This window comes from Carcharhinus amblyrhynchos, chromosome 9 (assembly GCF_965287045.1).
Source record: "Carcharhinus amblyrhynchos chromosome 9, sCarAmb.v2.hapA, whole genome shotgun sequence".
Classification (NCBI taxonomy): domain Eukaryota; kingdom Metazoa; phylum Chordata; class Chondrichthyes; order Carcharhiniformes; family Carcharhinidae; genus Carcharhinus; species Carcharhinus amblyrhynchos.
Genome location: NC_137332.1, coordinates 5361227 through 5373332, shown reverse-complemented (window position 1 = coordinate 5373332; position 12106 = coordinate 5361227). Strand labels below are relative to the sequence as shown.

The 12106-nt window shown below is 43.3% G+C and overlaps 1 protein-coding gene across 1 annotated transcript in view; it reads right to left on the bottom strand.

The window, feature by feature from the left end:
- Positions 1-12106, bottom strand: part of LOC145348254 (di-N-acetylchitobiase-like) — a 59290-nt gene that overhangs the window by 30342 nt on the left and 16842 nt on the right. The window contains exon 4 of the mRNA XM_080196455.1: positions 3272-3477. Within this exon, the coding sequence (XP_080052581.1) occupies positions 3272-3477 (206 nt within the window). The remainder of the gene's footprint in view (positions 1-3271; positions 3478-12106) is intronic.

Below are 12106 nucleotides of genomic sequence, written 5' to 3'. Positions count from 1 at the left end.
AGCGAGGTTTGAAATGTTTGTACTTTAACGCGAGGAGTATTCGCAATAAAGTGGATGAACTTGCAGCGTGGACCAGTACCTGGGACTTTGATGTTGTGGCCATTTCAGAGACGTGGATAGAGCAGGGTCAGGAATGGATGTTGCAGGTGCCAGGGTACAAGTGCTTTAGTCGGAGTAGAGAAGGAGGTAGAAGGGGGGGTGGAGTAGCATTATTGGTCAAGGACTATATCACAGTGTCAGAGAGGAAGTTTAATGAGGACTTGTCTGTTGAGGTAGTATGGGCAGAAATTAGAAATAGGAGAGGAGAGGTCACCCTGTTGGGAGTCTTTTATAGACCTCCAAAAAGTTCTAGAGAGGTTGAGGAAAGGATTGCAGAGACGATCCTGGTTAGGAGTGAAAGTAATAGGGTAATTGTTATGGGGGATTTTAACTTTACTAACACTGATTGGAATTGCTACAGCTCTAGCTCGTTAGAGGGGTCAGTTTTTGTTCAAAGTGGGCAGGAAGGTTTTTTGACTCAATATGTAGATAGGCCAACTAGAGGTGAGGCTATATTGGACTTGGTGCTGGGAAATGAGCCAGACCAGGTGCTAGACTTGGAAGTTGGTGTGCTTTTTGGTGATAGTGACCACAATTCGGTTACGTTCACCTTAGTGATGGAAAGGGATAGGCATGAACCTCGGGTCAGTAGTTTTAGCTGGGGGAAGGGTAATTATGAGGCCATTAGGAGAGAATTAGGAAGCATTGGTTGGACTAGGAGATTACAGGGACTAGGAACGTCTGAAATGTGGAGTTTTTTCAAGGAGCAGCTACTGTGGGTCTGTGATAGGTATGTCCCTGTCAGGCAAGGAGGAATTGGTAGGGCTAGGGAACCGTGGTGCACAAAAAAAGTTGATTTGTTGGTTAGGAAGAAGAAGGAGGCTTATGTTCGGATGAGGCTTGAGGGCTCGGATAGTGCAGTAGAAAGCTTTAGATTGGCTAGGAGGGAGTTGAAGAGGGAGTTAAGAAGGGCTAGAAGAGGGCATGAGATGACTTTGGCTGATAGGATTAAGGAGAATCCTAAGGCGTTCTATAGGTATGTCAAGAACAGAAGGTTGGTTAGGGCAAGATTAGGGCCAGTTACAGACAGTAGGGGGAAGTTGTGTGTGGAACCGGAAGAGATTGGAGAGGCATTGAACCATTATTTCTCTTCGGTGTTCACGCAGGACGATATGAATGTAGCTGAGGAGGTCACTGGGGTGAAGGGGTGTAAAATAGAAAGTATTGCAGTTGATACAGAGGATGTGTTGGATATTCTAGATGGGTTGAAAATAGATAAGTCCCCTGGTCCAGACGGGATTTACCCTAGGATTCTCTGGGAGGCAAGAGAGGTGATTGCAGAGCCACTGGCTCTGATCTTCAGGTCGTCGTTGGTCTCTGGTATAGTACCGGAAGATTGGAGGACAGCGAATGTTGTCCCATTATTTAAGAAGGGGAGCAGAGACTTCCCTGGGAATTATAGACCAGTGAGTCTTACTTCTGTAGTGGGCAAGGTTTTAGAAAGAATTATTAGGGATAGGATTTATAGTTATTTGGAGAGTAATGAATTGATTAGAGATAGTCAGCATGGTTTTGTAGCGGGAAGGTCGTGCCTTACTAACCTTACTGAGTTCTTTGAGAAGGTGACCAAAGAGGTGGATAGGGGTAAGGCAGTAGATGTGGTATATATGGATTTTAGTAAGGCGTTTGATAAGGTTCACCATGGTATGCTTCTGCAGAAAATGCAGATGTATGGGATTGGTGGTAATTTAGGTACTTGGATCAGGAATTGGTTAGCAGATAGGAGACAGAGGGTGGTGGTTGATGGTAATTATTCATCATGGAGTTCGGTTACGAGTGGTGTGCCTCAGGGATCTGTTTTGGGGCCACTGCTGTTTGTAATCTTTATTAATGATCTGGATGAGGGTATAGTTGGGTGGATTAGTAAGTTTGCTGATGACACCAAAGTCGGAGGTGTGGTAGATTGTGAGGAAGGGTGTCGAAGTTTGCAGGGTGACTTGGACAGGTTGCAGAGCTGGGCCGCGAGGTGGCGGATGGAGTTTAATGCGGAGAAGTGTGAGGTAATCCATTTCGGTAGGAATAACAGATGTGTTGAGTATAGGGCTAACGGGAGGACTTTGAATAGAGTGGAGGAGCAGAGGGATCTAGGTGTATGTGTACATAGATCCCTGAAAGTTGGGAATCAAGTAGATAAGGTTGTTAAGAAGGCGTACGGTGTCTTGGCGTTTATTGGTAGGGGGATTGAATTTAGGAGTCGCAGCGTCATGTTGCAACTGTACACAACTCTGGTGCGGCCGCACTTGGAGTACTGTGTGCAGTTCTGGTCCCCACATTACAGGAAGGATGTGGAGGCTTTGGAGAGGGTGCAGAGGAGGTTTACCAGGATGTTGCCTGGTATGCAGGGGAGGTCCTCTGAGGAGAGACTGAGGGATTTGGGGTTGTTTTCACTGGAAAGAAGGCGGCTAAGAGGGGATCTTATAGAAACATATAAGATGATTAGAGGTTTAGATAGGGTGGATGGTGATAGCCTGTTTCCTCGGATGGAGAAATCTAGCACGAGGGGGCATGGCTTTAAATTAAGGGGGGGTAGTTATAGGACGGATGTCAGGGGCAGGTTCTTTACCCAGAGGGTGGTGAGGGACTGGAATGCCCTGCCTGCTGCAGTTGTAAATGCGCCTAGTTTGGGGGCGTTTAAGAGATTGGTGGATAGGTTTATGGACGAAAAGGGATTGGTTTAGATTAGTGGGTCAATGTTTTTTTTTAAAAATAAGACTGGTCGGCGCAACATTGTGGGCCGAAGGGCCTGTTCCGCGCTGTAATGTTCTATGTTCTATGTTCTATGACAGGGACATACATATCAAGGACTCGCAGTAGCTGCTCCTTGAAAAAACTCCACATTTCGGATGTTCCGAGACCCTGTAGTCTCCTAGTCCAACCTATGCTTCCTAATTCTCTCTTTGACATCTTCAAAGCATCACTTAAATTAGTTTTAAAATTCAACACGGGGTGTGTGGGGCAGGAGATTTTCACAGTAACTTCAATCCAGTGTTAGTGTAAGCCTACTTGTGATACTAATAAAGTAAACTTGAAGTTTCAAACCTTCCCCAGATGATGCACGAACAGGAGTTAGAAATCACGATCTCAATTCATTTATCCAAAAATATATCCATACTCGTTCACAATTAATTACAATAAACACAACTTCCCAAAAGTGAAAGAAAAATGTATTTACCTTTGATCCAGGTTTTGCAAGGCGCAACGATTGTGCAGTTTCATTAACAAGCCGAGTGACTGCGTGAGTCACCTCAGATCCAGCATCAGCATGGAACTGCACATCCAAAAAGATGCCATCCAGATAAAATCTTCGGGCACGACTTTGACGGACCTGGAACGATGCTTCTCTCCGAGCATTTTGCAAATCATCTTTTGTAACATCTACTGATAAATGAGGAAGAAACCACAGTTTACAACTTCTGCTTGAGTTGCACATGACACCCTAGAACAGTTGAGAGAACAGAACTGCCAACATCAAATAGGAAGATCAAGATTTGGATGGAACTTGTATTTATATAGTGCTTTTCACATCCTCAGGATTTTATTAAGCATTTAATAATGTGGCCAAGGTGGCACGGCGGTTAGCATTGCTGCCTCACAGCACCAGGGACCTGGGTTCTATTCCTGGCTTGGGTCTCCATCTGAGTGGAGTTTGCACATTCTCCCCATGTCTGTGTGGGTTTCCTCGGGGGGCTCCGGTTTCCTCTCACAATCTGAAAGACGTACTGGTTAGGTGCACTGACCCCATCAGGCACTGGAATGTGGCGACTAGGGGAATTTCACAGTAAGATCATTTGCAATGTTAATGTAAGCCTTACTTTTGACTAACAACTAAACTTTAACATTTCAGCATGTGTTAGTAAGCAGTTATTTTTGATGAGTAATCACTGTTGTTTACTAGACAGATGTGATAGCTATTTCCTGCACATCAAGGTCCCAAAGGAGGGAAACAGAAGGCAGGAATCTATACCCAGCTAACTTAACATCTGTCAAAGGAAAAATGTTAGAAGCTATTAGTAAAGATGTTATAACAAGGCAGTTGGTAAAATTCAGGGTAATTAGGCTGAGTCAATAGGGTTTTGTGAAAAGGAAATCATGTTTAACCAATTTATTGGAGCTCTTTGATGATGTACCATATACTGTGGATAAAGGTGAATCTGTTGGATGTAATGTACTTAGATTTCCCAAAGGCATTTGATAAGGAGCCTATTCAAAATTTGCTGCAAAAAAATAAAAGCTCATGGTGCAGGGGTAACACATTGGCAAGGATAGAAGTTTGGCAAGCTAACAGGAAACAGAGGGTAGGAATAAACATGTAGGATGGAATGTTGTTCCTCTCTTCAAGAAAGGAAATAGGAATAACCCTGGTAATTATAAGCCAGTTAGTCTTACTTCGGTGGTCAGTAAGTTAATGGAAAGGATCCTGAGGTGTAGGATTTATGAGCATTTGGAAAGATGGAACTTAATCTGGGATAGTCAGCACGGTTTCATGAGGGGTAAGTCTTGCCTCACAAATTTGATTGAAGTTTTTGAGGAGGTAACTAAGTGTGTAGATGAAGGTAGAGCAGTTGAAGGTAGAACATGGATTTTAGTAAGGCATTTGATGAGGTTCCCCATGCTAGGCTCATGAAGAAAGTAAGAAGGTGTGGGATAGAGAGAAATTTGATCGATTGGATAAGTGACTGGCTGTCTCATAGAAGACAGAGGGTGGTGGTGGAGGGAAAATTTTCAGACTGGAGGCCAGTTACCAGCGGTGTACCACAGGGGTCAGTGCTGGGTCCTCTGCTATTTGTGATTTTTATCAATGACTTGGAAGAGGGGGCTGAAGGGTGGGTTAGTAAACTTGCTGATGACACCAAGATTGGTGGAGTAGTGGATGAGGTGGAGGGCTCTTGTAGGCTGCAAAGAGACATTGATAGGATGCAGAACTGGGCCTAAAAGTGGCAGATAGAGTTTAACCCTGATAAGCGCGAGGTGATTCATTTTGGTAGAACAACTTGAATGCAGATTACAGGGTCAATGGCAGGGTTCTGAGGAATGTAGAGGAACAGAGAGATCTTGGGGTTCTTAGGGTAGTAAAGGTGTGGAATGCCCTGCCAGCAGCAGTTGTGGACTCATCAACTTTAAGGGTGTTCAAATGGTCAGTGGATAGGCATATGGATAACATTGGAATAGTTTAGGTTAGAGGGTCATTAGATTGGTTCCACTGGTCAGCGCAACATTGAGGGCCGAAGGGCCTGTACTGCGCTGTAATGTTCAATGTTCTATATTCACAGATCTTTGAAGGTTGCCACTCAAGTGGACAGAGCTGTGAAGAAGGCTTATAGTGTGTTAGCGTTTATTAACAGGGAGTTTGAGCTTAAGAGCCGTGGAGAGACGCTGCAACTACACAGGACCTTGGTGAGACCACATTTGGAATACTGTGTGTGGTTCTGGTCGCCTCACTATAAGAAGGACGTGGAAGCATTGGAGAGAGTGCACAGACGATTTACCAGGATGCTGCCTGGTTTGGAGGGTCTTATGAGGAAAGGTTGAGGGAACTGGGGCTTTTCTCTTTAGACCAGAGCAGGATGAGAGGCAACTTAATAGAGGTTTATAAGATGATGAGGGGGGATTGATAGAGTGGACATTCAGAAACTATTTCCTCAGGTGGATGTAACTGTTACTAGGGGGCATAACTATAAGGTTCGTGGTGGGAGATATAGGAGGGATGTCTGAGGTAGATTCTTTGCTCAGAGAGTGATTGGGGTGTGGAATGCACTGCCAGCTGTGATAGTGAAGTTGGACAATATAGGAACTTTCAAGCGGTTATTGGATAAGCACATGGAGCACACCAGAATGATAGGGAGTGGGATAGCTTGATCTTGGGTTTGGACATAGCTAGGCACAACATTGATGTTCTATGTAGACTGTTCTATGCATATTTTATTGGTTGGCAAGATTGATGAGTGGTTTGCGCAAGCATCAGTGCTGGGGCCTCAACGTTTTCAATTTATATAAATGATGTGAATGAAGGGCTCGAAGATATGGGAGATAAATTTGCTCATGACACAAAGGTGATGCATTTCGGTAGATTGAACCAGGGCAGGACTTACTCAGTTAATGGTAGGGCGTTGGGGAGAGTTACAGAACAAAGAGACCTAGGGTATAGGTTCATAGCTTCTTGAAAGTGGAGTCACAGGTGGTCAGAGTGGCGAAGAAGGCATTCAGCATGTTTGGTTTCATCGGTCAGAACACTGAATGCAGGAGTTGGGACGTCTTGTTGAAGTTGTATAAAACATTGGTAAGGCCACATTTGGAATATTGTGTACAGTTCTGGTCACCCTATTATAGAAAGGATATTACTAAACTCGAAAGTGTGCAAAAAAGATTTACTGGGATGCTACTGGGAACTGATGGTTTGAGTTATAAGGAGATTGGGATTTTTTTCTCTGGAGCATAAAAAGCTGAGGGATGATCTTATAGAAGTCTATAAAATAATGAGGGGCACAGATCAGCTAGATAGTCAATATCTTTTCCCAAAGGTAGCGGAGCCTAAAACTAGAGGGCATAAGTTTAAGGTGAGAGGGGAGAGATACAAAAGTGTCCAGAGGGGAATTTTTTTCACACAGAGGGTGGTGAGTGTCTGGAACAAGATGCCAGAGGTAGTAGCAGAGGCGGGTATAATTTTGTCTTTTAAAAAGCATTTAGACAATTACATGGGTAAGATGGGTATAGAGGGATATGGGCTAAATGCATGCAATTGGGCTTAGCTGAGGGGTTTAAAAAAATGGGCAGCATGGACAAGTTGGGCTGAAGGGCCTGTTCCATGCTGTGAACCTCTATGACTCTGTGACTCTAAAGAGTGGTATGTGGAGAGAATATACGGAGCCTACAAAAGGATGTAGATAGTTTAATTGAGCGGACAAAGACCTAGCAAATGGAGCATAATTTGGGAAAATGTAAAATTGAGCATTTTGCAGGAAAAGTTTAAAAAAACATTATCTACATGGTGGGAGATTACAGCGCTTTGAGATGTAGTGGGATCTAATGGTCCTAATGCCCTAATCGCAAAACAATAATGGTATGCAATTACAACCATTTTTTAGGAAGATTAATTTGAAATTAATAGAATGTTACCATTTGGTACAAGGGAAATTGAATGCAAAAGTGGGGAGTTCATGCGTCAGTTATTCAGTTATTGGTGAGACCACACCTCAAGTATTCTGCACAGTATTGATCCCCTTGTTAGGGAAGGGTGTAAATGTGTTTGAAGCAGTTATGAGAAGATTTATTTTCTGCGGAAGGATTATAAAGACTGGAAACATTAACTCTGTTTCTCTCCAAAGATGCTGCTGGACCTGCTGAGTTTATCCAGCATTTTCTGCTTTCAGGTTTTCATTCCGAGTATCTGCAGTTTTTTACTTTTATTAATTAAGAACATAAGAACATAAGAACATAAGAAATAGGAGCAGGAGTAGGCCATCTAGCCCTTCGAGCCTGCCCCGCCATTCAATAAGATCATGGCTGATCTGTTGTGGCTCAGTTCCACTTTCCCGCCCTCTCCCCATAACCCTTAATCCCCTCTCTTATCAAGAACCCATCAACCCGCTTCTTAAAAATATTTAGCGAGGCAGCCTCCACCACTTCAACGGGCAGAGAATTCCAGAGATTCACCACCCTTTGAGTGAAGAAGTTCCTCCTCAACTCCGTTCTAAACCGCCTCCCCTTTATCTTGAGGCTGTGCCCCCTAGTCCTACTGTCTTTTTTGAGCGGGAAGAGTCTCTCCACCTCTATCCTATCCATCCCATTCATCATCTTATACGTCTCAATGAGATCTCCCCTCATTCTTCTAAACTCTAACGAGTACAAGCCTAGTTTATTCAGCCTCTCCTCATAGCTCAATCCCCTCAACTCCGGTATCAGCCTAGTAAACCTCCTCTGCACTCCCTCCAGGGCCAAAATATCCTTGCGCAGGTGCGGCGCCCAAAACTGCACACAGTACTCCAGCTGTGGCCTCACCAATGCCCTATACAGCTGCAGCAAGACCTCCCTACTTTTATATTCAATCCCCCTCGCTATGAATTAAACTCATACTGGATTGGTCGGACTGTCTTCTGAGGAATGCTTGGATAGGTTAGGCTGGATTTGAAAAGAACAAGAGGCGACTCAATGGAAACACAGAGGCCGGAGTTCTCCGAACATTCCTACCTCACCGCCGCTGCAAGCCAGAAGTGAAGTGGAGAACTTGGCGTTCAGCCAATTCTCCATTCACTGCAGCGAAGGCAGAAAATCCCATTGGCATGAAGGGACGGAAAATTCTGCCCATAAGATCCTGAGAGGCCTTAACACAGTCGATGTGGAGAAGATGCTTTATCTTGCAGTAGATTCTTACATAGATTTAACCTTCTGCTCCTTATATAGAACAGTACCAGCACAGTACAGACCCTTTGGCCCTAGTTGCTGTGCCGAGCTATGTCTGAACCCAAGATCAAGCTATCCCACTCCCTATCATTCTGGTGTGCTCCATGTGCCTATCCAATAACTGCTTGAAAGTTCTTAAAGTGTCTGACTCCACTATCACAGCAGGCAGTGCATTCCAAACCCCAAACACTCTCTGAGTAAAGAACCTACCTTGGACATCTCTCCTATAAGTCCCACCATGAACCTTATAGTTATGCCCCCTAGTAACAGCTACATCCACCCGAAGAAATAGTCTCTGCACGTCCACTCTATCAATCCCTCTCATCATCTTATAAACCTCTAATAAGTCACCTCTCATCCTCCTCCGCTCTAAAGAGAAAAGCCCTAGCTCCTTCAACCTTTCCTCATAAGACCTACTCTCCAAACCAGGCAGCATTCTGTAAATCTCCTCTGCATTGGAATGGAAGCATTGGAGATTCTGTAAATCTCCAATGCTTCTGCATCCTTCTTATGGTGAGGTGACCAGAACTGCACACAATATTCCAAATGTGGTCTCACCAACGTCCGGTATAGTTGCAGCATAACCCCACGACTCTTCAACTCAAACCCCCTGTTAATAAACGCTAACACACTATAAGCCTTTTTCACGGCTCTATTCACTTGAGTGGCAACCTTCAGAGATCTGTGGATATGAACCCCAAGATCTCTCTGTTCCTCTACATTCCTCAGAACCCTGCCATTGACCCTGTAATCCGCATTCAAGTTTGTCCTACCAAAATGAATCACCTCGCACTTATCAGGGTTAAACTCCATCTGCCACTTCTCGGCCTAGCTCTGCATCCTATCAATGTCTCTTTGCAGCCTACAAGAGCCCTCCACCTCATCCACTATTCCACCAATCTTGGTGTCATCAGCAAATTTACTAACCCACCCTTCAGCCCCTTCTTCCAAGTCATCGATAAAAATCACAAATAGCAGAGGACCCAACACTGATCCCTGTGGTACACCACTAGTAACTGGCCTCTAGTCTGAAAATTTTGTCTCCACCACCACCCTCTGTCTTCTCTGAGGTAGCCGATTACCTATTCGATCGGCTAAATTTCCTTCTATCCCACGCCTCCTTACTTTCTTTTTGAGCTTACCATGGTGAATGTTATCAAACACCTTCCTAAAATCCATGTGTGATCACGTACGGATGAAGCAGTGGCATGATGGGAAAAATGGTCAAGTAATTGGTACAAAATAAAGGAAAGCTGATCAAGCTATTCCAAATTGCCAGAACCCTTTAAAACTGACCCTGAATAGCCTAAGAAATGACTAACACCCAAGAAGGCCAACTGCCTGACCTCAGTTTGTTGTGATAAGTTTGACTTCGCATCGTCTAAGACACGATGAACATCAGAGAAGGTCAACTGCCTGACCTTAGTCTGTCGTGATACTGTTTACTTCATATACCCTGAGATAACATGCAGGAAATTAGATAAGGTCGGATGAGGGAGTCACAGAAATTCTTATTACATCAGAAAACAAGACATGATCAGAAATCACAGAACCTTCTTGTCTCCTCAAGGTACCAGATAATGGTATTATTGAAGAGACAAAGAGGTCTTAGAGGTCACCGGATCCTAATACAATTGATGATGTATTACTGCTTGTATTACTAATTGAACATGTACACTGATAAGAAAAAGGTATAACTATGGAACTGAGTCTTGTAGCTGGCGCAGTCTTGGGATAGAGTCAGCTGTTTGCAGGGACTGCTCTCTGTTTCCAAGATTCTGCCATATACTGCACGCAGTTTTGTGATAATAAAAGCTAGTTGTTTTTTCAAATCAAACTTCGTTAAGTTTTACTATCACAACTCGGAAAAAAAGAAATTCTCCACTACAACACAAGTATACGACATCAACTGCTCTACCTTCATCTACACACTCAGTTACCTCCTCTCAAAGAATTCAATCAAATTTGTGAGGCAAGATTTACCCTCACATGTCTGTGCTGACTATCCCTGATTAAGCTGCATCTTTCCAAATGGTCATAAGTCCTATCCCTCAGGACCTTTTCCATTAACTTAACTAAGTTGAATCCGCAACAAGGTTACTGAAACAGGCCCCATTGTAAATGCAAGCAACAATCAACAAATGCATCAACTTGCATTTTTCTAGTGCCTTCAGTGTAAAATGAAGATTGTTACTTTATCATTGATTAAAATGTTGAATATTGAATATTTGCAGATTGCAACCTGCAGGGGAATTTTTATACTCTAATGCCGTCGACTTATAAAATAAATAGCACACAAAGAGGCCCATTTGGCTCAAGGAACTTCACGTTTTTTTTCAGTGGTTCTTCAATAATACAGCTCGTAATAGAGATCAGAAATATCTGATTTTCCTTTGATAAAATGTGTTACCTTTCGCGATAACCCGAACTTTATTTTCATGGGCAATACACAAAATCTGTGCTTCAGCTTGGCGACTGGCTATAACTGTGGTAATCCTTGACCAATCATAATGTTGGTAATCCTTTCCTCCATTATCAAAGATAATGACCTGGGAGAAAAATAAAGCTGTCAGCTACAGTAATGAAGGACATGATACAACATTAAAAAAAAACATTACTCTAAGGGAATTACTAACCTCATCAACTACACACCAGTTACATAGTCATTTGATATCAATGTTTGTTGAAATATTCGCTAAATTGTATTCAGTTTAATCAGGACCAGGATCCCAGTTTTTACAATGACTGAGGTCAAATCATAATTTAATTCCATGTGATTCCAGAATTTTTAACTAGCATTTTGGAGAATCAATATTGTGGGAAAAGTATAAACATCAACCATGGTATTAGTCTGTCAGAGTGAGATCACACATCATTTAAGATTCAGCACATCAGAGAAATATTTTAAAATAAACATTTTATTGGCGCAACACTTGTTGAAATATCTTTGCATTGTTTAGTGTTACAGATGTCCTGTTTTACACAGGCTGTAACTATAGCAACATTCACACTTTAACATATATACCATACCATTCACTTTACATTTTAACAATACTCTGACCTGCTCCTTGTGCCTCTACACTAGCTTCACCTCTCCCCCAGCCTGACTCACACCCTCAGCCTGTTCCTGATCCTGGGCTTGTGTTAACGATCCCTCTCCAGTCTGTATCTCCCCGGGATGTGGGTATGCCGGCGTTGGACTGGCGTAAACACAGTGAAAAGTCTGACAACACCAGGTTTTAGTCCAACCTATTTATTTGATAATATACTCGCAAGCTTTCGGGTTAGTCCCTTCGTCAGGTGAATGGAGAGTTCTGGCCTCAGACAGAGCATATAAAGCACAGACAGCTTAGAGATTACTGATTAGAATGCGAATCCTGTTTGCAAAACCTCACTTACTGTACTGTCTGGAGACAATACACATCTCTTTAAACTGTGATCAGTGCTCCTTCCACTCACATTGTCAGCCACTTCAGGTCTTGAACAGCAGGTTAGGTGTAAGGATTCGCATTCTAATCAGTAATCTCTAAACTGTCTGTGCTTTATATGCTCTGTCTGAGGCCAGAACTCTCCATTCACCTGACGAAGGGGCTAACCCCGAAAGCTTGCG